At 40.8% G+C, this 27,359-nt stretch overlaps 1 protein-coding gene across 4 annotated transcripts in view; it reads left to right on the forward strand.

Moving 5' to 3' along the window:
- The window catches only part of Erich3 (glutamate rich 3), a 103,047-nt gene that overhangs the window by 33,667 nt on the left and 42,021 nt on the right, over positions 1 to 27,359 (forward strand). For all 4 annotated transcript variants that reach the window (XM_076933434.1, XM_076933431.1, XM_076933432.1 and 1 more), the window contains 6 exons: positions 1,941 to 2,066; positions 6,809 to 6,880; positions 8,388 to 8,516; positions 13,273 to 13,431; positions 17,452 to 17,667; positions 21,947 to 22,127. In XM_076933434.1, the coding sequence (XP_076789549.1) occupies positions 1,941 to 2,066; positions 6,809 to 6,880; positions 8,388 to 8,516; positions 13,273 to 13,431; positions 17,452 to 17,667; positions 21,947 to 22,127 (883 nt within the window). The remainder of the gene's footprint in view (positions 1 to 1,940; positions 2,067 to 6,808; positions 6,881 to 8,387; positions 8,517 to 13,272; positions 13,432 to 17,451; positions 17,668 to 21,946; positions 22,128 to 27,359) is intronic.

The raw sequence follows: 27,359 nt of genomic DNA on the forward strand, positions 1-27,359 counted from the left end.
TTGTTTGTGTGCTTGGTACTAGCTGGGTGGAGCTCAAGAGCAAGTCCGTCACAGCCTCCTGAGGCAGTGTTATCAGAAGGGTGAGGTGAATCCTGGCTCTGCTTAGGAACAAGACTTCCATGCACATCACTTGCAGCTCAACTTCCTCAATTGTGCAATGAAAGCAAAGTCCACCCCTCCAACCCCAACACACACCCCAACACACACACACACACACCACCACCACCACCATGCCTGTTGCTGTTAGGGACCTGCAGTGAGCCACCCTTGTAATCACTGCCTGACTATGAACACTGTCAGCCTCATGCAAGTTGGGCAGGGCTCTGTGTTTATTTAACACCATCGTTAAGCATGGAATGAACACTTGTTACAAGTATGACAAGTCAGGTAAAGAGGGCGTGGCTCTTTTTCTAAAGTAATGGATAAAGGAAGAGGCCTGCTGTCTGCTGTGCTCACATCACATGGAAACCCCTTAGAAGATGTGAGTTTGAAACTTGCCCCAGACCTGTGGGATTTGCTGTTTTCAACCCCTCTGGGGGATTTAGATCCACTTCACTTGGAGTTTAAGCACTGTGACTCTCTAGGAGCCTCCTGCCTTACTGGGAAGAGAAGACAATTCCAGAGACAGATAATAGTGACACAGGGCAACTGACAAGGGGATGGGAATGGCAGGACAGCCAAACTTTAGACCCTTCCCAGTGACATGAAGTTGATGGGTAGTAGTATATTCTAGACACCTTAAGTGGGTTATCTGAAGGAATAGGAAGCAGCAACAGTATAAATTTTACAGCTAAAATTGAAGAAGGAAATTAAGAATGTGAATGTGGGGTCTGGAAAGACGGCTCCCTGTTCAGAGCATGCGCCCGAGCTCGCAGAGCAGCTCATAACGGCCAGCAGCTTCAGCTCCAGGGCACTCAACACCTGTGGCCGCTGCTGGTGTCTGCACTTACATGCACATAGGCACACGTGCATGCACACATGAGCATACACACACACACACACACACACACACACACACACAATCTTAAACATAAGAAAGGGAATGTTAAGGTGACTTGTATTTAACAGGAGCATGTTGATATACAATATATCAACATGATATATGAGAATATATCATGTGAGAATAGCAGCCTCTTACAGGGAGCTGGGAGGCAACAGCTGACGGAGCCAAGGGACAGAGTCAAAGGAAGGAAGGAATGAGGGGGAGGAGATCCACACTCTGGGACACGCAGTGATCCCCGCCATGACCAATATCACAAAAAAGCCCATCCAAACTTCTGTGTAATCTGTAATATTCTAAATCATAGCAAATTAAATTATGTTCTGCGCTGCAAAGTGGAGGAAGGAAAAAGCAGGGAGCAAAGAAAGTAATGAAACCAATTATTTCTCAAGGCAAACCAAAGCCTTCCTCAGTGCGCCTGTCTGCCTAGCCCCTGCCAGAGGCTTTTGTGAGCCCCGCAGGCCTACTCTCCCGCACTCTTTCAAGCTAGCACCTCCTCTTCTCAGGGTGCTTTCAGGAGACTGAAAAGAACACCTGGGTTCCATCACTGGAAAATTGTTACTCTAATGAAAACCTTGTTTTAAACGTCAAGTGTGCCACCTGTGTGTGTTTTCACACTGACAGGTAAGCGAGACTTCCTTTTTCCTTTCTGTTTGATGAAATATTCATTAAAAGCGGAAGTTCATTAGTGACAATGGTATTCTCCTTTAGGCTTTGAAAAGGCCACTTTCTTCTCTCTCTTTCTCTCTCTCTTTCTCTCTTCCTTCCTCTCTCTCTCCTCTCCCTCCCCCAATCTCTTTGTTTCTCTCTCTCCTCCCTCCCCCCTCTTCCCTCTCTCCCTTCTCTCTATGCCTTTCCTGGTACCTAACAACACATTTTGCTACTTTGTCTTTCCTTGTGCATTTTCCTTATCCATTCGCTCTTTATTCTCTCACCACAGATCACGAGAAGTGGGAGAATACTTTCTGAAAAGGAATACAAAGTGAACAACATGAAGCAGGATCACCAAAAATACGTCCGAGAGTGCTTAGCCCGGGCCATTTTCCACAAGGTCCTTGATATGGAGGTGCGGGCATTTCTTTCCCTTTTATGAGTAATGATTGGATAACTCTTCCTAAACTTCATGAAAAAGGAAATGGACCAAAGGAAATTGGTCCATTCCTAAGTAGCTAGGAGCCCAGACTCTCAAGTTTTTCCTCCTTTTTAGTTCAGAAGAAATATGGACACGATTATAAAGTTTGTGATATTTAATTTTCTAAATGTAGATTCCTTTACTCCACAATGGCTACCGGCCCTCACCATCTGTACCTTAATTTCCATTTGCTAAAAAAAGTGACATCTGTTTAAATATCAGTAATTCCAGTGCCATGAATTATCCCAGACCTGTTATTCTTTTAAGGCTCCTCGGTAGCTCAGCCGTATGTTAAGTTTCACAGAATAGGCACTGAAACATCTGCTGTCCCTCCTACTTTAGGACACATTGGTCAGCTCGGATTTCCAGGCTGAGCGTCACCACGTTTTGTGGAATCTGACATTGCACTTTTAGTGGGATATGAAGCTAACCTGATAAATTTTTGCAGCTTTTGCGCCACAAAGCTGTAGTTTCAATCATCAAACACCGTTTAGTCTTTGTGAAAAAGGACACCACTCCTTGGCTCAAACCCACAGAGGTAAATCAGAGAAACGGCTTGGAAGGTCTCTGACGTGTGGGTGCGTTAGCACTACGAACAAATGCAGGAGTATCAGTAAATCAGCGAAAATGTTTAGTACCAGTGAAAATATTTGTGATTATGTTGAGTGTTTCATTACATCAATCATGTGGAATGCTCACTTAAGATGTCTATTGCACACATACAGTTTCTGCCTACTTAGCAGTTAATTTTTTTTTTTTTTTTAATTTCAGATTGCGTCCACAAGTTACCTAGACTCATTGTTGACAGCCCCAAACTTGCTGATTGTAAAAGTACCAGTGGGAATGGTACAACTCTGCTAAAATATAAATAGTTATGGTATTAAATTAACCCCTACCTAACTTCTAGCTTTACAAGAGCTGAGTTCAGTGTTGGCCAGATCCTTCGAGTCTGTAGGTACATCAGATACATCGGAACTGTTACATATATTTCCAGTTGAGTCTCATATACTAACAGTACATAATTATGTTTAAAAGAATGTATAGTAATTATCATATGCAGCTTGACTTTCTCTAATCTGAAAATCTAGAATATGGGCCTGTGAAGACAGTTCAAAGGGTAAGAACACTTATGAGACAAACTGAAAGTCCTGAGTTCAAATCCTCAGCACCTATGGAAAAAAACCCCACTGTGGTCACACATGTGCCTGTAACTCCATTCCAGGGACGGAAGATGGCTATGACTTGCTGCCAGCCTAGATTTGGGTTCAGTGAGTGACCCTGTCCTAAAGGAATAGCACCGAGCAGGTCAGCTGGTGTATTCCTCTGGTGTCTGCATGCACACTCAAGACACTAAATTCATACAGTACATATTTCACACACACAAATCCACATGTACAGTTAGAAAGATAAACATGGGATGCTCAGAACTTGAAAGTATTGTAAGCATGGTGTTTGTGTTTAAGGGTTTCAGCTTTCAGAGGACTCTGCATGTTCAGATTAGGAGTGTTTAGTCATTGGAGTCTTCAGATATCCACAAACATGAAAAACAGTGACATGAGAAACTCTTCAGCCCCTAACCATGTTTCAGAAGACATACCCAATCTGTTAATATGCCAGAATAGCTAATATTGTCTCCAGGTTGCCTCCTACTGACTTGAAACTTCTACAGTTTTTCTTGACATTGCTGAAGGTATTCATGCATTCACTCATGCAACAGTAGCCCACTCACTGTGTGCCAAGCAGGGACCCTGTCCTGTGGCTGCAAGACACTGTTTATTGAAATACTGCATAGCGATTGCATAGAAGAGGGATGTGACAACTGGATCCTGGAAACAAGGAGGGCTTCCGAGCAAGGGGCACAGAACTGCTATTTCTGGGAAAGAATAAGCCAGGAGCTCAGGAAAGGAATTCCAGAGAAGAAGGAGAGCCGTATGAAGGATCTTGTGAATGGAAAGAAAGCCAGAAGACCACTCTGGGGGGGGGTGGGGGGGGGCCTGCTTGGCAGGAGGAAGTGACATCATCTGAGAAGTTGCAACTTTGTTTCTGGAAAGCCTTGAATTCGCAAGGCATGTTCCAGTGTATCGCTGAGGCAATGAGAGGTTTTTACAGCAGGGGAGTGAAATAGATGAGTGGAGCCTTTTGAGATGTTGTTGCTGGAGATACAGACGATGGATTAATTGTCTGGAAAAGATTGGAGGTGGGAGGTCAATTAGGAGTCTGTTGCCAAAGGGTGCAGCTAACAGCGCCAGCGGGTGAGGCAGCTGTCTATGGGGACAGCAGAGGAGAAAGCTGTTGAGAGAAGTCGCTGTCTCACAAGCATGGGAAATGGAGAGAGCACTGGGGACTGAATGAGGAGGAGAAGAAAAAGGAAGGATCAGGAACGTGGGAATAGAAGCCCATCACTGGTGAGGAACAGGCCTGGGGAATGCTGTCTGGGAGCCTGGGAGCTCATGAGGTTACCAGCTGCAAAGTGACTTCACTGGGGTCTGGACCCAGGAGATACTGGCAGGAGGGCTTGGGGAGAGAGTTTCAGCCACGCTGCTGACTGTGGAGAGTTGGGGACAAATGGAAGTTGAGAACAGATTGATAGTTAACATAAGTTTGTTGCTGAATGGGTAAAAGATCAGAGGAGGAGGGAGAAGAACAAGAAGAGTCAAGAAATGATTGATGACACTCAGGATGGGAGTGATGAAATTGGCAGGGACCAAGACCAGAGAAAAGGTTTTTCCTAAAGGACAATGAGGCAACAAAAACACTGACTGATTTCAAGTCTAATTGGAAGACCCATTTTTATTTAGGTATATTTTAAATCACCAACCATTATATGAAAATAATTGGAAAACAGACAAATCATAAAGCAAATGTAATTATATAAAGTTTCTATTTTCAGAGATGGCTATTATACTACACTTCTTTTTAATACCTTCTGGTCATATTCATACAACAATAAAACATCAATATGGCCAATGCGGTAACATGTACCTATAATCTTAGTATTCAGGAGGTCTCGGCAGGAGGATTGCCAGAGTTTTGAAGCTGACTTGGCTATGTAGTAAGTTCCAGGTCACCGTGAGCTAGGTTCCAAGACCCTTTCTCAAAGAGCAGTGGACAGTGGATTCCAAATGCAGTCCATCAGGTATTGAAAGACCTAAGACTCTCCAGAAGGGGGTTCCAGGGGACCCCACTAGAGTTGCAGGATGGCACGCACCCAAAGGACACATGAGAGACCTTCTTGTTACAAGCACATGAGGCGGTTTAATGATGAAACGTTCCGGGCCGCCAAACACGTCTCGTGCAAGAGACAGTGGGAATGACCCTGAGGTTCCAAGTTTTAGAGTTTTTATAAGGATGGAGTGGGAGAAAGGGGGAACCTTCACACGGGTACACATAATTGGCTGCTTTACATCAGCAGCTGTACAAGTCGAGGGGGCAGAGGGCAGTTCCTGCAGGTGGAAGCTTATCTATAGTGTCTAGTCTAGTTAAACTTAAATTGCAGTTTCTTGGACCTTGAGAGGACCTCAAGTGGGGGAAGGAGTTTGGAGGAACACCAGATGGCCCATTATTCATTTAGACATACTCTGGGGCACATCCCTATTCTCTATTTAAAAGTGTCCTTGCATACCATTTTTATCTATATGTCTGGCCAAGTCCTTGGGAGGCTCAACAGGCCTTCGTCCTTGGTCCTATAACTTTATATTTTCTGTAACTAATTAACTGAGCCCAAACCTGCTGACAGGCATTTTTAACTATTTAGGTTAGGGAAAAGGAATCACAGGGCCCTGCTAAGTTTATTAGTTTGGGCCTATTTCAAAATTTTCTTTCAGTATGAGCCACTGGCTGCCCTGACAGAGGACCAGAGTTCAGTTCCCAGCACCGGTTTCATGCTGTGCATGACTGCTTCTAACTCCAGCTCCAAGAAGCAGCCCTCTACCACCATGTCCACAGACACATAAATAAAAATAAAATCATCCTTCGAACACACAAAAAAGACAATCATCAGGATGCGTTGTGACAAGGACATGGGTTTGAGGAAAGAAACGGGAAACAGGAAGTGAGACCAAGATACAAACCTGTGACTGTGTGCCTTGGTGTCTTTGGTTATGATATGTGCTGGCTTTAAAACTAGAGACATAAAAAGCAGCAGCTAACTCCAGGGATGCTCTCACGGACTGCCCCACCAGTCCCTACAGTCTTCTGCATTCAGTATCATCCTTCCTCCTGTGTTACCTTCATTTTCCATTAAAAAAATCAAAATCTTTAGAAACTTTATTTAAATGATTACATTCTGTTCCAGCCCGTGGATTTGCCAAACATTTAACCATTTTTCCCCCAAAATTTACACCACTATTGCACTATTCAAAGAAAAAAAAAAGGGGCGGGACCCCTTTCAGATAGTATCTTTTTGTGCAAAACACTTAAAAGCTTTACTTGGTTTTCTTCTTCAGTTTACGAACAAAGTTTATGGTTAAAGGACCTGAATACTTTTAGCTAAGATGTGTTTGTAATTGGCCTCCCAAAGAGTGGTGGCAATTGATATTCCCACCTGCACACTTAGGCAGGTGGTTCTTCTCCATCTAAATGACAAGAGGGGTAATTGAAAACAGAGCTACCTCTGTTGGGATTATTTTCCACTAAAATATTCTTGGCTCTAACTAGCACAGTTCTATCCTCCACAGCGCTGCCACCAGCTGGAAATAAAACGGAAACTGGATACCTTAGCTAGGAAAGAGCGGATTCAGAGGTTGAAGGTAAACTCATACTTTTTGATATCATGGTGTCATTTGAACTCCCAGGCAGTTAGGGCCTCTACTGTTGGACAGCACACATAGCTGAGATCAAGCAAATGTTTCAGTGGAGCCTGGCTCTCAGTGCCATCAGTACAGATCATGACAAAACAGGCACTGCTCCTGAGAAACGCATTTCAACAAGGCGAAAACTTTCAGACAAACTTGAAAATCGTCACATTTGCTGTCTGGCTTTTGTGCTTTCTTGTGACAGAGGCCAAAGGATAGTCATGAGTCTTCAGAAAATAAAAAGAGATGGTAATGTACCAGCTTGAAGGAGAATAAAACATCGGAAGAATTATACAATCACACATTTTCATTCGAATGTCACCCTTGGATTTTATGGTGGGAACAAGCTTCCTTAGTAGAAGGAGGCACGAACAGCTAACATTTTGTGCTAGGTATTTTTAAATCCCTTGGTTGTTCTCTATTTTTGTTCTTTGCAGTGAACTTATGAAATACATCAATTTGAATCAGGGGGATGAGAGATTCAATTAGGCGTGTTTGAAAAGTTTCAGTTTAGGATGGCAGATTTATTTGATTTCTTGAGCTATTTGAAATCACGGGCTGCTTGTTCTTAATTTGCTATAGTATTACAAATGTGGAACCTGAAACGCGTTTCACAAAGCGATAAGCATTTGTAAAGTGTTTGTAGGGCAGCCTGCCCTGTAAGAGTAACATTTTCCTCTCTGGGTTGATAGACTCAGATCTTTTATCAGAGACAAAGGGTGATCTCTTTACTAAAGTGTTAAATGACAGGCAGCGAGTCCCTTCTCAGGATCAGGGGAGCGGGACGCAGAGGCTCTAGGTTTATTCAGCTTGGCTGACCATGCCTTGCATCAGGAACTTACAGTTTCTGTGATTTGTTTGGCAGCACGTGGATGCAACGGTGACTGGAAATACTGATTTCCAGTGCCTAAAACAGGGTGTGCTGTGTCTGTGATTTGTCTGTCCCGTGTAAAGGCAGATAGGAAGACAAGGGGTCTAGGAAAGTGCTAAAGGCACTCCAGTTGCTCCCATCTGACACCTTCTTGTCAAAACTCATTGCATAATTGCAATTGGCAAAGGCATGTTACAGGTCCCCTCTATTTAGTAAAAGGAACTGTACTGCTTAGAGGTATTATTCAACTACTGTTTTTATAACAAAAACTTTAATCTTTTCTGGTAGTGTGTACCCTCAGTATAGAGAAGTGCAAAGGACACTTTGTTGGCCCAACAAACATTATCATTAAGTAGAATTTTCTCTCAGAATGACTCCTTTGTGTGTGCAGGTGGAGAGGATTCCATTTTCTGTCACTTACTGCCTACCACACCCTGCTACCAACAGGGCTAGAGAAACTTTGCTAACTTCCATGTCAGAGAAGCAGTCTTAGTGGGGAGGGCTTTGATCTCACAGTATGGATATGTGTCAGGCACTAAGCTAACCTGATCACCTATATGTCAACTTCACATTTTTTTTTTCTCATTTCAGGGAGAACACACAAGGCGATTTATTGAGGATAACATGCCCATTCTGACTCCCCATCCCCCAGCTGGCCCAAAGACTAATCGTGGCCATAGCGTTCTGGCTGAGGAAGGACGTTCTAGCCCATTAATGCTGGTGAGCCCTATTAAGCATTCTGTCCCAGCTAATTAATTTATGATTTCTCATTAATCTGAGAAAGAAGGCTCTCTGGGAAGCATGTCTGCACAACCCTATAGAAGTGAAAACATAGGGAAAGGAAGCATTGGGAACTACAGTCTCCTCATTACTCAATATTAAAAGTCAACGTTACAAGTTCCCACTCCAATCAAAATTACTGTGGACTAATAATCCCTGTACTTGCAGCTACTATACCAGGTTCTGAAGTGGAGGTGACTTGTGATTATGTAGGCACCCAGATACCACCCCTGGCTCCATTTTACCTATAGAAAGAGAAAACTCATTCTGATATCTAAGATCAGACATGACAACTTCAAGTTATCTCTCTCAGTGTTTACCCTTCAGCCTTTGGCAGTGCGGAAGGATTAAGCCCCCAACTGTGTCTTCTGGGTGTTATTCTGACATCTGGGTATTGTTCTTGCTAGTCCTTTATCTGCACAGATTCAGCAGTGCCAGGTTGCATGTTGGCGACATCCTACTATTTCAGCTTATCAAAAGTAGATGCTTCTTCCTTGAGATAATTAAATGAACTGAACTCCCATCTGAAGAAGTCATACGCTGATATTCTATCCCAGCGTGATGCGTCTGTGGCCCAGAGGTGATATTTGCTGGAAGGAAAGCAGGGTTTTTCAAAACAGTACAGATTCAGGAAAGATTTAAAACCATGTTTGTCGGATGCTGGTGTTGAAGCTGGGTTAAACTCCCAGTGACATCTTTGCCCTTGTTTTTCGTGACTGGATGTTTTCCTTTTGAGTCTGATCATTTTTATTTGTGTTATACAACATTTGTAGAGAGATGACAAAGCCTTCAAACATAGTTGAGGTAAATTTGTCACCTGTGGGATTAAGCTTCAACATTCTGCAAAAGGTAAACATGTCTTGACCTGTCCTAGCGTGACAGTACAAGTTCTGAAAAGCCCCAGTGCTCTCTGGGCTGTTCCTCCTCCTCCGGGTCTGATTTGAATGTAGGTGTGTACACACAAGTATGTCTTTGTTAGATAGCAATTCATTAGCCTCTCCCAAGTTTTCCCAGGAAGAAACAAAGGAAATAGTGCTATTTTCTGTCCTTCTACCGGTTCAGAGAGGGAAAACCCCTGTTCGCTGTTCCCCCAGTTTTCCAGATGAACCACCTCAGGAGATAGTCTGTGGTTCACTGTGCAAAAATGAGGGGGTCCTTTAAAAATCAGAGGCTACACTACTACAAGCCTGACCCTTGAACATGAGGGTAGTAGCCACTTGGTCACATGCTGAGTGTCCTGTGCCCCTTAGAATAGCTACTGTGATTTGGAATTTAATTTCCCACTTTACAGAAATTCAAGTGTCCCTTTGGTTTGTCCATTCTATCCAGGACACATCCTCTGTCAGATTCAACCCTGACTACCAATTACACTAGATGGAGACCGGAAGCTTTATGGGACATCACTATTTTTCCTGAACTTCTCTGACTAGAGAAGCTTTTAATACCCATCCCTGCACTTTGATGCTAATTACACTAAAGTTTCAAACACTGTGCAAGCATTTAGCTGCATTATCTCTGTTAAAACCGAGGAAAGTCATCTCAATGGATTCTGCATGTCTTTGAGAAGTTTACCCCCCTGTGATCCTCTTGAGAATTAGCAAAGCTTGGCTAAGCTGAGTAATTATCAGGTAGCCAATTTCAGCTCACTTTCTGGCAGAGCTTTGAGCACATTAAGATGGTGCCATATTTATTATGGAGAGATATATTTACACATTGTAAAACGCAGCAAGCTTAAGGTAGCCTCTGATATGAACCACCAGAGTTTGGGGCTCACAGCTGCTACTTAATGGGACAGATTTGTTTTTAGAGATAAATGTGACCAGTTGAGCATTTGACTGCCACATCCATCTAAACTAGATGACAGTGATATGCAAATGCACAGAAGTAAAATTAAGAGCACAGCCACTGGAAGACAGTGTTCTGGCTTGCAATAACCTGCTCTCCTGGATCTCCACACAAGATTTTCGTGTTTGGGATTATCAGACAGACTCAAGAGAAAATTGGGTCTGGTAGAATCCACAAGAGCTCTTTTGGGTGATTTGAGTCTTTTATTCAGAAATGTCATTTATTTTAGATCTCTCTATAGTCTTGTTTTCTCTGACTCATATGTTACTCCAGTTGATCCACGTGTGTTTGTTGTGGTTCAGGTTTGTGTTCATTACGTTCCCTGTTACTGAGAGAAAACACCTTCAAGAAGTAACTAAGGATCAAGAGTCTGCCTGGCTTATAGCCTGAGGAGACAGAGTTCACATGGTGGAGAAGACCAGCAGCAGGGGCCATGGAGCTGGGACTCTTCTCACATCTTGTCAGAACAGAAGCAGAGACAGGGATAGAAGCAGAGTGTTCTATAAACACTGAGGCCTGCCTTTCAGAGAGAATCTTCTTCCAGCCAGCCTCTACCTAGCAAAGGACCCACAAACTCCCAAAAGTGCAACTCCAGTTTTGAACCAAGTGTTGAAACAGCCACTAGGAGGCATTTCATAGTCACATCATAAGAGACCCAAGTAACAATGGCTTACCCATGGGGCTTCATCCCCAACCAGTCCAGGCCCATGAGTCTTAGGTGACTCTATGAAGTCATCAAACACCTGGGTTCCTCTGTGTTACTCACCCACCAACTTGAGGTATCTGCTTCATCCACAGCAGCCAGGCTGTGTATCACCATGTGGATGCTCCAGCCTGAGGGAAGGGGTCAGCGGGAAAGTAAGGACGTGCTTCCCTTTGCTACGAGAGTGAACTGCAAGTTGCATGACTTACTTTTGTTGACATTTTACTAGCCTCAAGTGAGAGGCCATCTCCTTACAGAGTTGTGGGGAAGTCTGGGGAGCATACCCTTTGTTTGTGCCAGCCATGTTCACAAATGAAAATTCTGTTACTGAAGAAGAAAGGAAAGCAAATATTGGACAGGGTGGCCTCTGCTGCTCTTCTGTGATCCTGGCTCAGAACTGGCTCTTACTTGGATGTTCAAATGACCATCTTCCTTATCATTTGGCTAAAATTTCACCTGCTTCTGTGAGAACTTAGTTTTTCTTAGCCTCCTTGGTTCACTGTAACTATTGTGAGAGCGTTATTCTAGTCATGCTCTTTGGCATTGGTCAGTCTGATTGACCAATAGGATCTTTGGATGCTACATATTACTTGTTATCTCCTCACTTGGCCTAGGATAGAGATTCAGTATTGCCAACAGTTGAAATCAAAAGTTTTAGCAGTATGTGCACCCATGCTTCTCAAGATGCTATGAGAACCAATGCTTGGTAGGAATCTCTGGCTGCCAGTTTTTTCATGTGTTTATTTATACCTACTTTTGCAGAATGGAATATTTGTGGCTCACCACGCTTTAGAGTCAATGTACAAAATTCTATTCATGAATCATTTGTGTACCATCTAGCTCATACCACTTTGTCCAAATACGCATGCCCTATTCTTGGCATGTTTTCTACTGTCTTAGTAGAACAGGACAACCAGGCCAAAGCTTCATTTTTCCCCCCTACTTTTGACGCATTGCTAATCTTTATACTAAACTTACAGTATTCTGTTGATGCTCCTGAAGGCACTTATAATGTTCCACGCTGGCACTTTTTGTATTTGCTGCAATACATTCTTGATTGGAAAGTGTGTCTGTTGGGGGCTCAGCAGGAAACAGATGGCTCATACAAATAGAGTCATTGCAAAGTTGTTTAATAAAGAAACTATTTAGGAAGATACAGCAGGGTGAAGAAAAGCCAATAGCCTGCTGGGGTCAGCACAATGGGAAGCCACAGTCCCTAGGTTGAAGAGGAGGCTCTTCTGTAGGAAGGGTTAGGTTCCAGAAGCAGTAGGTCGATCCCATAGCAGGTAAGGGCTTCCCCACAGAACCATAAACAACTTTGGTGGTAGGAAGTATTTCTTCCCTGTAGGATTATGGGAATAAAGGCCTCCATTTCATCCTCCCATCTTCTCTGATATCATTCCTTTCCTTGGTAGACTCTAATTGCAGTCCTGAGGTCAGTTAGTAAATTCCTTAAGAAATCACTTCCAGGGTCCAGAGCTCCTCAGACAGAGAAGGTAGACAGGAGACCTAGGAGAACAAATGGAGGCCTCTCAAGCGTGGAAACATCCATTTTTATACAGTGCATCCCAGTGTGGTCAGCTATAACATTTCATTTTGTTTTCTTACAATTTTCGGAAGCAGTTGAAGATATGTAATTGGTGGTACATTACAGCCAAGCACCTGCCTTTCCTGGTGTCTGCTTTTACTTTGGGTGCCAACCTTGCTGCGTAATGAATTCGGAGTAGATTTTATATTGAAAACATTGAAACTGAAATGAGTCTGTTCCAATAATACCCTTTCAGTTCTCTGAAATAGGACATTATTTAACTTAACATTTAATTGGGCAAAGCCATTCCTTGCCCATATTTAGCACAATGAAGAATTTACAGTATGAGCAAAAATATAGGACTATAATAGAGGACATCTCTTTTGTCTAGAAAGCTCCATCCCCATGACATGTAGTTATGTAGAGGACTTCAACACCATATGTTTTAACAAATACTTTAGGGTCACAAGGGTATATATAATGGAAGGATATAATTAAAGTTTGATCTGTTCAGTAAAAAGGCACCATTAATTACACTGGGCAATTTGTTGGGTTATTAATTGTTTCTGGAAACATGTCAAGGTACTAATCTAAATGGATTTCCCCCCATCATTGTCTAGACAGCCCCTCGACCATATACTGCCCCAGGAAATATGCAGCCTCCGGTTCGTCTCCAGCCTCTTCTCAGTAATCGCCAAACGAGAAATGGTTCAAAGATAACTTCAGGGTCCAAACCCAAAACCTCATTGCTGCAAAGTGAAGCTCCGTTTCCTCTTGGGGTAATTACTATTTTCCTTAAGAAACATTTGTTTTTAAAATATGGATTAAAATCACGTACTATCAAAGTTTTTAAGATGCCGTATTTTCATCCACATGGTGAAACTTACACTGAACTTTCACGAAGCACTTGCCACGTACTTGTGATGAAGTGTATATTGCTGCAATTGGAAGGCCTGCTTTTCATTTAATTGTACAGAATCTGTACAATTTCAGTGACATGCAGTGTTTAGCTCACTATGAGAAGGCCAAATAAAAAATAAAGATGCTCTGTCCCCAATCACACACACATGACAATAGTCCACCATAATGACCTTGTGTGGACTCATTTCAGATTTTAACACAATGAGAACCAGGCAATGGGACTCTGCTTGGCAGGCCCATGTTCCTGTGGGGACTCTTTCCTATCAGTGTGTGAAGTTATTTGGAGGTTGAATTACAGAAGGAAGGAGAGTCTACGTTTTAAATGTGCTGAAGTCATCAACCTAGGGTGACACTGCGTCCCTTTCAAGGTTCTTTCTTAGGCGTGGTTACTATAAAACAATCTACCTAACCAGGGAGGCATAGGCCAGGCCGTTCCCAACATGGGGAGAGACTGTGTTTCTAACTTGCAGAAACATTTGCAAGCTTAAGAACTTGTGTCGTGAACATAATTGCAATAGCATGAAAGAGATGAATGTGTTTTATTCCTTTCTGTGAAATGCTACTGACAAACCTAAGACACTGTGCCCTGGCAAGGACAAATGCCCTTCATGCAGATGAAGTGATTTAATTTCATACTAAATATTCAGATACAACGGTGGCATCTCAGTTCATTGAATGTGTTTTTAGCTTATGAGAATGTTTTACTTACCTTATTCAGTTGATTTCCTGGTAGCTTCTTGAACAGCAAAAGATGTTAATTGGGAAGTGATGGCACTTTTTTTTTTTTTTGAGAAACTTCTTGGAGTGAGGCAGGCTCCTAGGACTTGGATCTGGGTACAGTTGAAGGCCCATACTTGGAAGGTCATTTCAGTCACTGCCCCAGGAGTAGCCAGGTCCTGTGAGATCATTTCAGGCTACTTAAAATAATACACAAACAAGATCCTTTGTCACTTTGTGGTAATCTAAAATAGACTTGTCTTGATCATAGACAATTAGTCCACCAAGAGTTAACAAATGGTCAAACCTTATAGCAACAATGTTTTCTCCCTGGTTGGCAGAGCTGCTTGGGAGGCAGACTCACAATGAGAAGGTTGCCTGGTCACCATAGAATCAGAATGGGGCTGTGACTCAAGGCTGTGTTCCTGGATCAGGTTAAGGCTTCCTGAGGTGCCCATCTCATCTTAGGAATGAGCTTGCCAAAATTACCAGAAAACTCACAGGTCTTTGCCTAAAACTCTATGTGTCCTCCGGGGTTAGCTTTGCCATTAGGGTTGGGCATACTCAAAGCCTGCTGGGTAGAACGTCCTTCCCCATAGACAGTGCTTCAATGGGTCCTCTCCATGTTTGCCAAGGTGATTACATTCTTTATAAGCTTCTATAGTTCTGAGTTCTATTTCTGTAACTTTTCCCCCCCTAGACATAAGAGTACTACTAGGGAAATGACAGTCTTTGACATCTAGGGACTGAACTTTTCACCTTTCAATAATTTTCCTCCAAATTTACTCTGAGACACTGTCTTCAAGTACTGTCTATATGTATACATTGTGACCCAATATACAGTCTCATCTTCCTGCTTACCAGTTTTGAGGGCATGGGTTATTTCTGAAGGAAAGTCATTTGAGTAGCTCACACACACCAAGAAGATTAGTTTCATGTTAGTTTCAATTAGCTAAATTCAATGACTAGTTTGGGAACTTATGAGAGGTTGGGTTCTGATGTAAGAACGAGTGTTAGTATTGCTTACCAAGGAAGACAGAAGTCACTTACTAGAGCTTACAGTGTAATATGTGTAAGCTAAATATACTATGAAAAGACATACTTTTAATAGTAGTATTGATGTTGAAAGGGCTGATTATCAGATGAACTCCTTATGAAAGACAGTGGTCTGTAGTGTTGCTAAGTATGTAGTGAGCACCAGGTCGACCTTCTTGCTTACTGAAAGACTGAAGAGGATAGAGGTATAAGGATTGGAAATACCACCACAGAGAAGACCGGGTTGAACTTGTCACAGCAGTCGGAGTGAGCATCTTTTGGAAAAAGTGACCTAGTCAACAACAGGTTGGTTTTGATGCCACTAAGTAAACTAATCAGGTGGCAAATTTTTCAAATATTCAGAAGGACTCTCTCCTGTCAGGAGACATCAGCACAAATGTCTTCGAGGCCCTCCAGGATGGTCTACCACCATCTTAACATGTAGAAATTTACCCCAGGAACATACAATTAAGCGCAAAGGAAGAGTTAAGTTTGCTTTGAGCTGTCATATTTACAGTAGCGAATAAGCGAGAAAAACTACATAGTGCAGTATCATGTTCAAATGCTTCAAAACTTAAAAATACAGTGTAATTCTATGTAATGGTTTAGAAAATTATCCAATATGCCATCAGTTAAAAATAGAAAACATTACTTTAAAAATATTATTAAAATCATTTCTAAGACAGGACAAATAGCTGATACCCAGTTATGCTATTTATTTTTAAAAGCAATTAAAAATTGTCCAAATTTCCAATGTCCTAGATTAATTAATTTTAGTATTTGAGTTATGTTCGTGTAATTTTAGTTTGATATTCTAGGCTCAGTCTATTGGCAAAATAAATTGAAAACAAAGTAAGAATACTCAATATAAGTTAATAAGCAAACAGTAGAGTCTGCTTACACAAAAGTGTTGATTCTATTAAAGATTTAAGCTATACTTGCTTATACTTAATCTGCTTTTATTGAATTAGTAATTAGTGTCCTTTGGAAAGCTTTTCTTAAAATTTTCATTATTAAGCAGCTCAAAATATAGACTAAACTGGTCAAAAATTAGTTATGAATACAAAAATGGAAATGTAATGTCAATTTATATTATGTGACTATAAAGAATTATTAAGGTAAATTGGTGTAAAATGAATAAAAACATCTAACTCTTAAACTTTGGATATTTACTTCAGATAAACAAAAAACAATCAATTTTCAAAAATGTTTAGAGATAATTTTATCTAATTAATATTTTTAGTTATACTTTTAAAGATTTTAAATGACCAAGGTAAGGTATCTTGATTAAACTCTCAAGCAAAATGAAGACAAATATTCCAAGGATAAATTAGTGTTTAAAAATTTCTATTGTTTTAAAAATCAAACTGTACATGTAAATTACTTAAAAGAAATACTGTCTGTGCTATTATGTAAGAATATACTCATATTTCTATACCCTAATGAGAATATATAATGTAATTAAAGAAACAAAGCAAATTTTATGAACCATTTTTCTATTTATGGATTTTTAGGGTGCTAAAGTTTTTATGGCTTAACTGAATTTGCACATCTTTTATATATAGGCACACTTACACATGTGTATCTGTATGCTCAATGCACATTTATGACAGAATATTAATACTTGGACAGTTATCTATATAAGATTTATTGCAGGATTTGTAGGTCAAAGAGTGTTCTCTTTGAAATTTGGTGGATATTTTTGATTGTCCTTCACAAAGTTTGAAGATTTCAAGCAAGCACACTCAGTGGTGTTTGATCACAGGCTTGCTTCTGCCTATTCAATCCTCAGGGTATATAAGATCAGAATGTCCCTATTGCCCAGTATACCGGCCAGCCCTATTTCAGGGTCCAACCCTGCAGACCTCCCAGTGTGAAATTAACTAAATCAACTATCTCTAAATCTTCTACTAAAACCATATATTCATACAAGGTTAGAAATACGTGCTTGCTGAATCTGCAATAGAGAAAAACTGAGTTTCAAAGTAGGAGCATGTGTTTTAGGTTGGTGTGTTGTTCTCAGCTCAGCTTGTGACAGTCATCCAAGCTTGCCTTTGATTTGGGTTGTACTGGGGCTCTCCTTGTGTGTCATTGGGTCTTACGTTATGATGTGTATGTAATTACAGGGCAAAAAGGCAATGATGAAATTCAGGAACTACATGGACAATTCCCAGAAGGATCTCTACCAACTTCCACACATTAACAGTTACCAGACACCTGTTCCCCCAACACCCCAGCCCCAAGCAGGAAAGAGCTTCAGGGAGAACAGGTTGGAGTCATGGAGGAGAAAGAAGCTGCGTCCCATCACGGCTCCCAATGGCCTTGAGCCTCTCTTTGGCAAGGTGACTATGGTCAACATGTTCTTTTATTACTGTAACACTAGTGACGTCACACCAGGTGGCTTCTAGATCTGTAGTGGAAGAATTTTCTAGATCCAGGTACCAAAATGCATTACATAAATATAGTATTTTTCTAAGTACAGCTGTAAAGAACCCCAAGAGTCAAAGGAAACATCTGAGTAATTAGGAAAACAATTCAGTTACCCTAAGTGATGAAAGATTACTCATGAACTCTAACAGTCAGATTTCAGTTTAGACTCCAACTTCTTCATTTCCCTTAAGTTGATCATTCAGAGTATCTTCGCATTTAGTTCATGAAAATTCATGAATTTAAGCACAGCTAGAGAGTGTAATATAAACCGAATTTTATTTTTAATGGTTTATTGCAAATTAGAGAATACTGCCTACCAACTTTTCCACTATTCTTTGGAAATACTGCGGTTTGACACACACATTTCCCTAAAGCATTATTATGGCACATTCTTGTAAGCCTAGCTGAACTTTACACAGCTTCAGTCCAATAAGAGAGCGAAGGAACTCTTATTTTTTTGTAGTGCAACAGACAACCACATTTATTACACTTAACTCCTGTGACTCTTAGCAGATAATGGGGTTGACATTTTCACCAGTGAACAAGTAGTGATGTTCCTAAAACACACCACTCTGCATCCCACTTTTTCAAGGCAGCCTTGCCTCAAACACCCTTCTCAAGGCCCCATCTGTCCCGTCCATATCTCACTCCCTCTAACTTTCTAAAAGGCCAGGAAGTTTTTTCCTGCCTTTTCAAATTTCCTCCCTTCACTCTGATTTTTCTCTGTTCTCGCCCTTTGCTGCTGTCTCTGGCAGAGCCTCTCTTCCCTGAAGACTTTGGCCTGGGTGCCTGATCTTGACCTGACCCTGCTTTCCCCAGTCGGCCTCTTCAGCCTTGTCACATGATCTCTGCTTCTTGACAGACTGCAGGCTGTAGATAGAGTTATCAAATTCTTTCTATGTGGACAGCACCTTAGACCAGTTTTCTCTTTCCTTTTACATCTTCAAAAATTTATTTGTTGAAAATTTCACAGGCATTTTCATACTCTCAACTACCTGTCTCCAAATGCCTTTGAAATCTACCAACAGACATCCGCTCTCAACTTCATGTCAATAATGATGATGATGATGATAAATCTTCATGAGTCTGTCAGAGCTGATCATTTACAAATGAGTGTCAGGCCACCACTGGTGTGTGGACAATCTATCAGTGGCAACATGCCCCCTAAAGGTGACTGTCCCTTCCTTAATAGCCACCAGCTGCAACAAGCCTCTCAGCTAGGGGCTGAGCCTCAGGAGCTCATTCCCCAGCCCATGCTGCAGTAGAGATCGGCAAGCACGTGGGGTTGTGTGTAACATCCATGTCAAGTCCTGAGGTCGCAGCTTTCTCCCCCAACCTCTCTCTCTTAGTTGTGTCTGCTCCCTCTTCCTCAGTGTGCCCACGAGCCTTGTAAATATGGATGCTAACGGGCATAACACATCACATTTGCTTTACTGTTTCCAGAACTTCACTGGTGTCTGCTGTAATGTTCTCCTTTAAGATTTTTAATCTTGTTTTTCTTTTGGAAGAACTGACTCTGTTTCATTGACTCTTCATTGCTCTCGGCTTTTTACTTCACTGATTTTGGTTATCTCTTCCTATTTATTTTATTTTTTTATTTGTCTTTGTTCTTGTTTTTCCAAGGCCTTAAAGTTTGTCCTTGAGTTATTGAGATACCTCTTCTTTTGATGTAGCCACTTGACACTATTGACTTTTTTTAAGACTGTCTCAAATGTGTGTAATAGATGTATGTTATATTTTCATGTACCCAATTCTAGAGGTTTTATTTCCTTTTTGATTTCTTCAGTGACCTGATAATCATTCTGTAGTGTGCGTTTAGTCTCCTTGTGTTTGGCTCCCTTATGTACTTTCTGTAGTTTATATTGTTGATACAGAGCTTAGTTCCATTGTGGTCAAGTAGAATAGGCTAATTTAATTTTCCTACATTTGTTGAGACTTCCTTTGTGTCCCAATATATGACCAAATTTGGAGAAAGTTTTCATGGGCTGCTAAGAAGAATGTGTGTTGTTTAGTGTTTGAATGGAATGTTCTATAGGTGTCTTTTAGGTCCATTTGATTTATGATGTCATTTGACTCCGATGTTTCTCTCTTTAGATGACCTGTCTACTGGTGAGAGCGAGGTACTGAAATTATTATCACTATGTTAGGGTTAATATTTGGTTTTTACATCAAGTAATATTATTTTATGAAGTTGAGTGTTTCTGTGTTTTGTACATACATATTTATAATTACAATACCTTCTCTCATTTGAGGAGAGAGGAGTTGAGGCCAATTAATATTCAGAATTATTAGTGTCTAATAAAATGCTTTATGTCATTAGATATTTTAGAAACATTGGTCTCTCAATTACTGAGTTTACTGATGATTCACACTCTCTAAGCTGTGAGTTTGTTAGCTTCTTGCGATTGTTTAGGTTTCATTTGTGAATGTCCAGGACCTTCTGGAGTCTTTTAGGACTCTTCGGCTTTACTGATGAAATTCTGTATCATTGAAAAATAATCCTGCATACTACTCATTACTTCTTGTGTTAAAATATTCTTTCTGTAATACATAAAGAGAAAGAATATATATTATTCATATATATATAATTATATATGTATTATTCATATACATTTTATTACTTTTAGCCTTTTGGATTTTTAGGCGTGAAGTCTGGGCTTTAAGTGTGCTGATGTAGGAGGTTGATGGTTTGCGTTTAATTCGGTCTGGATTTCTGCTCCATTAGTGAGCTTAGCCCCCTGACCCATTCCTCCTTCCCTCTTCTTCAAAGCTTTTCTCTTGTCTTACAACATAAATCTTCCCAGGCCTTTTCTCTTACCTCTTCTCTCTATTTTATCTCCATCTCTTGATCTGAGCATCACCATAATTTCCATCTTGATGTTTACTTTTCTGTTGAGATGTATCATCTTCCCGTGTGGTTTGTCCTTTCCAGGTCAATAGAGCCTGAGATGCAGAAACATCATAGTAAGAAGTTATACTTATTCATCTATTGATGAGCGAGGTCTCAGTTCCACCCATCACCCAGACTTCTCCCCCACCTCTGACAAGCTTGAATTACTAGTTTCAGCTGGTCCACATTTTATTCCATTGTTTTATATCGTCTCCTTGGGAAATATACTTACCTCCAAATCACCTATTGTCTTTTCTTCATTTGATCATCTCTTCTTATATGTCTGCTCTATGAACTTTTAGCAAAATATAAAAGTTTACGTTTAAAGGCAATACTAATGAGATATATTATTTTGTGGCCTTTAGAATGTCGTGTTTAACACACCATATGCACAATAGCTCCAAAAGGAGACACAACAATTTCACTTTAGAGATGAAGAAAATCAAGTTAAATAACTGACCCATGATCACGGAACCCATTAACACCGTCTTAAGTGTACATCCCTGCAAGCTGACCTGTTTTTATAATACTTAAACTCAAAAGTGATTAATTTATTTTTTCTCAGCTCTTGAAATTAACCATAGTTGGTTACCTGTTTTATTTTTTCTCAAGAGAGAATCCAATTTTACTTCTACGTGGTAATTCCAGGTATTTGAGATACATGACCACCTATTCTTGCAGGGATATCAAGAGTTCATGTATCTACACAGCTCCCAGAGGAATGAACTAGGAAAGGGTTTGTTGTCTTTGTTCACTTATAAAGATGAGATGGCTCAATACCAACTCAAATTAAAACATTAGCATTAATTCAGTTCATTTGTTTGAATTTTGTTTGAAAAAATAGCAGAGAAGGAGAAGAGAAAGGACTTAAAGTGGAAAATAACAAATTTTGTTCAAATCTTTATTGTTTGCAAAAATGAAAGCCAAAATCTGAGTGCTAGAGAGATGGAGAACATATTTTGTAATGTTTTTGATTCTTGGACATTATGTACGATGTCCCTTTATAAATATTTTGTTATAAGGGGCTTAGAATTAGATCTCTCATCCAGGCAGTGGTGGCGCATGCCTTTAATCCTAGCACTTGGGAGTCAGAGGCAGGTGCAGCCTGGTCTACAGTGTGAGTTCCAGAACAGCCAGGGCTACACAGAGAAACCATGTCTTAAAAAAAACAAAACAAAACAAAAACAAAAACAAACAAAAAAAAACTAGATCTTTCTGTTCTTTGTATTGTAAAGTCATGTGGGAGAAGGAAGTCTCATGGGGAGATATTTACTCTCTATGTCCTGTGTCCTCTATTCTAGGATCCTGGAAGGATTTATAAAACAGCACCGCATAGCAATGCAGTTATCACAATGGTCTATTTTGGAAAAAATGTGCACCTATCTTACGATGACATAGACTTCCGAGATGAAATCAAGATTTACCAACAGCACTGTGGAGGAGAGAACCTTTGTGTCTACAAAGGGAAACTTCTTGAGAAAGGTACAAATGAACGTGGGGAAAAGAAAGTTTGGGTTGATGTTCCAGATACGCTGTTGTTGACATAATATGAAAATGACTTTAACCACTTTGTGAAATTATGCACATCCAGGGAATTATAAACCAGCTGCCTAAGAGTAAATCTAGATTCACAGCTCCTTGATTGAAACTAGAGCAGCGATTGCTCCTGCAGATTGTGGGAGAAAGAATTTGGAGTGATTTACCCTGGTAACAGATTGAGTTTTGAGACAGAGATATATATGATCATTAAATATTTCAGAAATATGCTGTCACAAAAGACTGCAAGTTAACTATTTGGTTTGCCATAGTGAATGATATCACAGGTTATCATAGGAAAAAAAATTACAGATTGGCAATTTGTTAGAATATATGGAGACAAAAATTAATGATTCAGTAGATTCTATAATGAGTCATACCTAAATAATGATGTAAAACATTGTTTAAATGCCCTTTTTAGTAATGTGTACTTTCCTTTGATCATAAGTCCATATTTGTCAGGTTTTATTAATACATATTCCCACATACTGTATTGTAGAGCTTCCTTCAATATTTAGTTTAGTGGGGCAGCAATGAAAAGAGGCATGTTTACAAAACTATGTTCTTTCCTTGTTTGCATAGGAAACTCTCTTTAGGAAGTTCTGTTAGTTTTCAAAACTATATAGGAAATCAAACAGACTGAGAAGCTGAGAAAGGATGTTGTCAGTACACATGGAATTATTTTTTCCTTTGAAATTTTTTTTTTGCCAATCGAAAAGAGTGACTCTAATAAAAGGAGCCACAAAATATAACAACAGATTTGGAGATTACATGTTTTAAGCCTCTCAAATAAACAAGATATTGGAACATTAGCTTTAAGTTAAAGTAAAATAAAACATGGTTCTCAGTTTGTTGAGAACTGTTACCATTTTTACAAATTTGCAGAAATGAGGGAATTTATTCTGGTGTTTCCCAGTCACATCCCAGAGTTCCTTCATCTGTTTGTAGATGAGGGAAGGGAGGAGCCCCTGAGCTGAGGTGGCTTTCGAAGGATATCCCAGTAGCTCTTGCCAGTTGGGGTGGGGTCTATGGTTCAATGCTACCTCAGCTGTCAGTAGCAAAAGTGCCAACCTTTTCCTAAAGGGAAGGATGTAAATTTCAGTGAGCTTGGCATGTAGGAACAAAGCACACCCTCCCATCTTAACCCACGCAGGTGGGACACAATTATTTTTTTTAAAAGTATATTGTTTGTGTGTTAATTTATGAGGATCAATGAAAGTAGCTATCAGGTAAAATTAGAATGCTTATGTTTAGGTGTCTATGTTTAAACAGTTTGCTGGGTTCTGTATCACATTTGATTCAACAGCATGTATACAGAACAGCTATTGAGTGGAGAATGTGACTTTCACAAATGAAGTCTTACCTGGGTGGTCTAGAAACAATGCATGGGGTGAACCAAGGATGCAGACCCTAAAGCTGGATGGTTATTTTGTGTACACACTGATCCTGGGTCTCTGTGTTGAGACACTGGATAATCTTACACAACAGCTTGGAATGGGAACTTAAATAACGGACTCTGTCCCGGCTGTAATGTGGTCCCGGCTTAAGTTGATCAGTAGGAGAGAACTGTTCAGGACTGAAGAGTGGCTTTGTTAGGAGCTACCATGAGGCTCAACAGCCAGAGGGATTTATCCAGGCTATCAAAGATGTCTTCAGTGGTGTGTGATTCTGTGAAATGTGAATAGGTTTTAGGTTTTTGTGGAGAATAAATAAAAGCCTTATTTTATACTTTTGGGGTATATCATTCACTAAAGTGTGGCATTTGTTCTTGAAAATTAAAAATAACAATAAAAATTATGGAAGGATGGGGCTGAGAGCATGCTTTTAGTCCCAAAGTAATTCCCGGTGCTTGTTGTAGTCGGGTTTATAGAGTTGGAGCCACAGCGAGCTGCTTTAATGCATCCACGGAGAGCCTGAGCTGTTTTTACTTCTCATAAAGATGGCATTATCTTCTAGGCACTCTAACTTGCTGTGTGTATCCTTTCAAACAAAAGAAGCTTTAGCCTGTGGGCCCATGTGGGGCAAAGAAGCTGTAATTGATTTTTTTGGCCTTCTAGTCTCCACTTCTTGACTCCATTTTCTTAGGGTTCACAAACCAATCACACCTTTCTCTTTCTCTTGCCTTTGCTCTATAACAAGCCTCCTTCCCAAACAGAGGGTCCTCTTCCTGGGATGTTTACTTGGCCTGCGATGACCCCTCTTCTCTCTCTCCCTCTTAAAATCAAACCCCACTCAGCCAGGAGTCTAGTTGAAGTGTCTCTGCATTTTTTTACGTAACGTTTGCTAAGGTTTCTCCTAATAGCTACTTTGGGAGTCTATCTAAGCTTAGAATGGAAGCTCTTCACTATATTCTGACCTCATTTAACTGTTCTTCAATTCTTCTCTCGTTTTCTATTGATTTTGATTTTTAAGGTAGATTTATCAAGATAAAATGAAATGTCACGACATCCACCCATTATATGTGTGCGAGCAAATGGGATTCATGGATTGTGTAAAATTTGGATATGCCCTTGTGCAACCATTTCAGACCTGCCATCATGGGGGTCTCTTCACTGACAGCTCTCTGTCTTTCTGCTGACTTATTGAATCAGCAGTTGCTTATTTTTGATAAATGAGGAACTTGTACAGATGATTACATCCACTCTCCAGAGAACAATTCCAGATGGGGATACAAACAGCAATAATATTAATAATATATTAATATATTATAATATAATCAATGTAACAATAACAATAATGCCTATAAAGATGTACTGCAGCATGTTTGTATAGACACATAGTAATCTGTCTTAGGGTTCTCTAAAGAAGCAGAACTGATATATATATATATTATATCAGTTCTGCGTCTTTATATATATGTGTGTATATATATATATAATGTATATAATATATGTGTGTATGTGTGTGTGTGTATCTGTGTTGTATTAGATATTAGAGCGGCTTACAGGCTGTGATCTGGGTAGTCCAACAATGGCTAAAAGTCTGGAAAGTTTTTCTATGAGATTGAATGTCTCCTCAGTCCCAATCTGGCACTGGACTTCGATGTTTCCTGGAGAGCTGCAGGTCTTCAGGCTGTTCTGGGATGCGGAAGTTGGTTCTAATATGTTTGTGTCTCAGCAACAGGCTGGGTGGACTTACCAGGGAAAGTGAGAGTTGCCTAGCAGGCAGGAAGCCAAACTTCCTTCTTCCAAGTCTTTTATCTAGGCTGCCACCAGCAGGTTCCTGTTCAGATTTAGGGCAAGCCTTCCTGCCTCAAATAACCCAACTAAGAAAATTCCTCACAGGCCTGCCCAGCAGCCTGGGCTTTAGCTGATTCCAGATGTTGTCAAGAAAAGAACTAAGATGAGCCCCACATAATTCTCTTCATCAGACTGCTAGAATGGTTTGGATTGCCCTTTTTCCTCTGTGTGGTCCCCAACTTCCTGTTTCTTAACATATATCTACATGTATTACATACTATAAACTTTGAGTTCTGACTTTTCTTTACTGCGTTTAGGGATTTTGGAGTCAATATGAACTCTCATTTCCAGAACCGTAGTACATCTAGGGAAGTTTCCAGCTCTCAGGGTGGTGTCTGATTTCAAATGTTTGCCAGTGACCTGTCAGAGGCCCAGCCTCTCTACTAGCTGATCAATTTGTGGAATATTAGTTTCCCAGGGCTGAGAAAAGAAATGTCTCTGAATCATGGTGTATCTTCTATGTCCAGAGGCTAGAAATCTACAATGAAGACAATCCTGGTTGGGTTTCCTGCGGAGCCCCAGGTCATTAGTCTCCCTTGATTCTGTCCAGTTTTGACTCTTCAGGCAGGTCAGCCCTCTGCTGGTGACAGTGCTGTCACGGAGGTGTCTGTGTTGGCTCTGTGTGGCCTCTTTTCTGTATATGTGTTCCTTTTTTTGTGAGAACATCAGGTATTGGATTCAGGGAAAACCAACAGCCAGAATACCTTCCTCTTGAGTTTGTGGTGTCCCTGAAATCTAAACAGTAACTGGACAGGGTCACCAAGAAGTCCTGAGAGATTCTGGACTTCAGTGAGTTCAGGGAAACATTCCACACCTGGGGGGTTCTCATGTCCCAGCTTTGGTTTTTCCACCAGGCATTCTTGTTTGGTCTGTGCCTAGCTGAAGAGGAAGGTAGACTGGGATTCATGAGATAGGGTGAGTCCACGGAGACCCAGGTTGCTTCCTGAAAACTTATCCACAGTTAGAACCTGTTTTTTCCTTTAGTATCCCAATGATCCTCATCATCAGTGAACAGCCAAACTGGAGTGTCTCTGTTTCCAAACACTCCAAATATTTGTTTTATTTTTTATGTGTCCATGTATGTCTGTGTCTCCATGTGTGTATGTACACACATGTGGAGATGCCCAGAGAGGCCAGGGGGTGTTGGATACCCTAGAGCTGGAGTTCCAGGTTGTCGTGAGCCACCTGGTGCATACTGGACACTGAACTCCAGTCCTCTGTAATAGCAGCAAGTGCTCTCAATTGCTGAGCTGCCTCTCCAGCCCCTCCCTGTGTTTCCCTAGTTTCCATTTTCTGGTGTGTACTCATAGAGCTCTGAGGAACAAGCCACAACAGAAGGAATATGTGGACTTGGGGGTCAGTCTGTAATGAGTTCAGACTGCCTTCCCAGCCTCTGACTGAAGAGTCTGTTTATCATTAAGACCGGTGCACTTTTGAGCACACTGTGTCTCAGCCTTTCCAGAGGCCCACCTCCTTCTTTGTTTACTTTCTCACCATGAATACAGAGATGGGCAGGGCGAGGCTTTTCCAGTAGGTCTAACTCTTAAAGACAAGTTGCATTTGATTTACAAAGTTTCCAGAGCTCACTGTTGCCTCTTCAATAACCAAGCAGGAAGGAAGAGGTTAAAATAATGACCCACTGATTGATTATCTGGGGCCTCCTGCCACTGTGGTAGGATTTGAAGGAAACAAGACACACCAACTAGCATTGCCTCACAGTTTTACAAATCCACTGCACAGCAAGCATCTGAACTGGGGTTCTGAGACCCAGCAGCAAGAGTACCCAGAAACTATAAGTGCAATTAGAAACAAACAAACAAAACAAAACAAAACAAAACAAATGAAAGCACAGAATTTGTCCTCAGCTCTGTCACAACACCTCTGAGCTGAAGGGGTTTGCAACTCCATAGGAAGAACAATATCAACCAACCAGACCTCC

The sequence above is a fragment of the Arvicanthis niloticus genome, chromosome 4 (assembly GCF_011762505.2).
Source record: "Arvicanthis niloticus isolate mArvNil1 chromosome 4, mArvNil1.pat.X, whole genome shotgun sequence".
NCBI lineage: Eukaryota > Metazoa > Chordata > Mammalia > Rodentia > Muridae > Arvicanthis > Arvicanthis niloticus.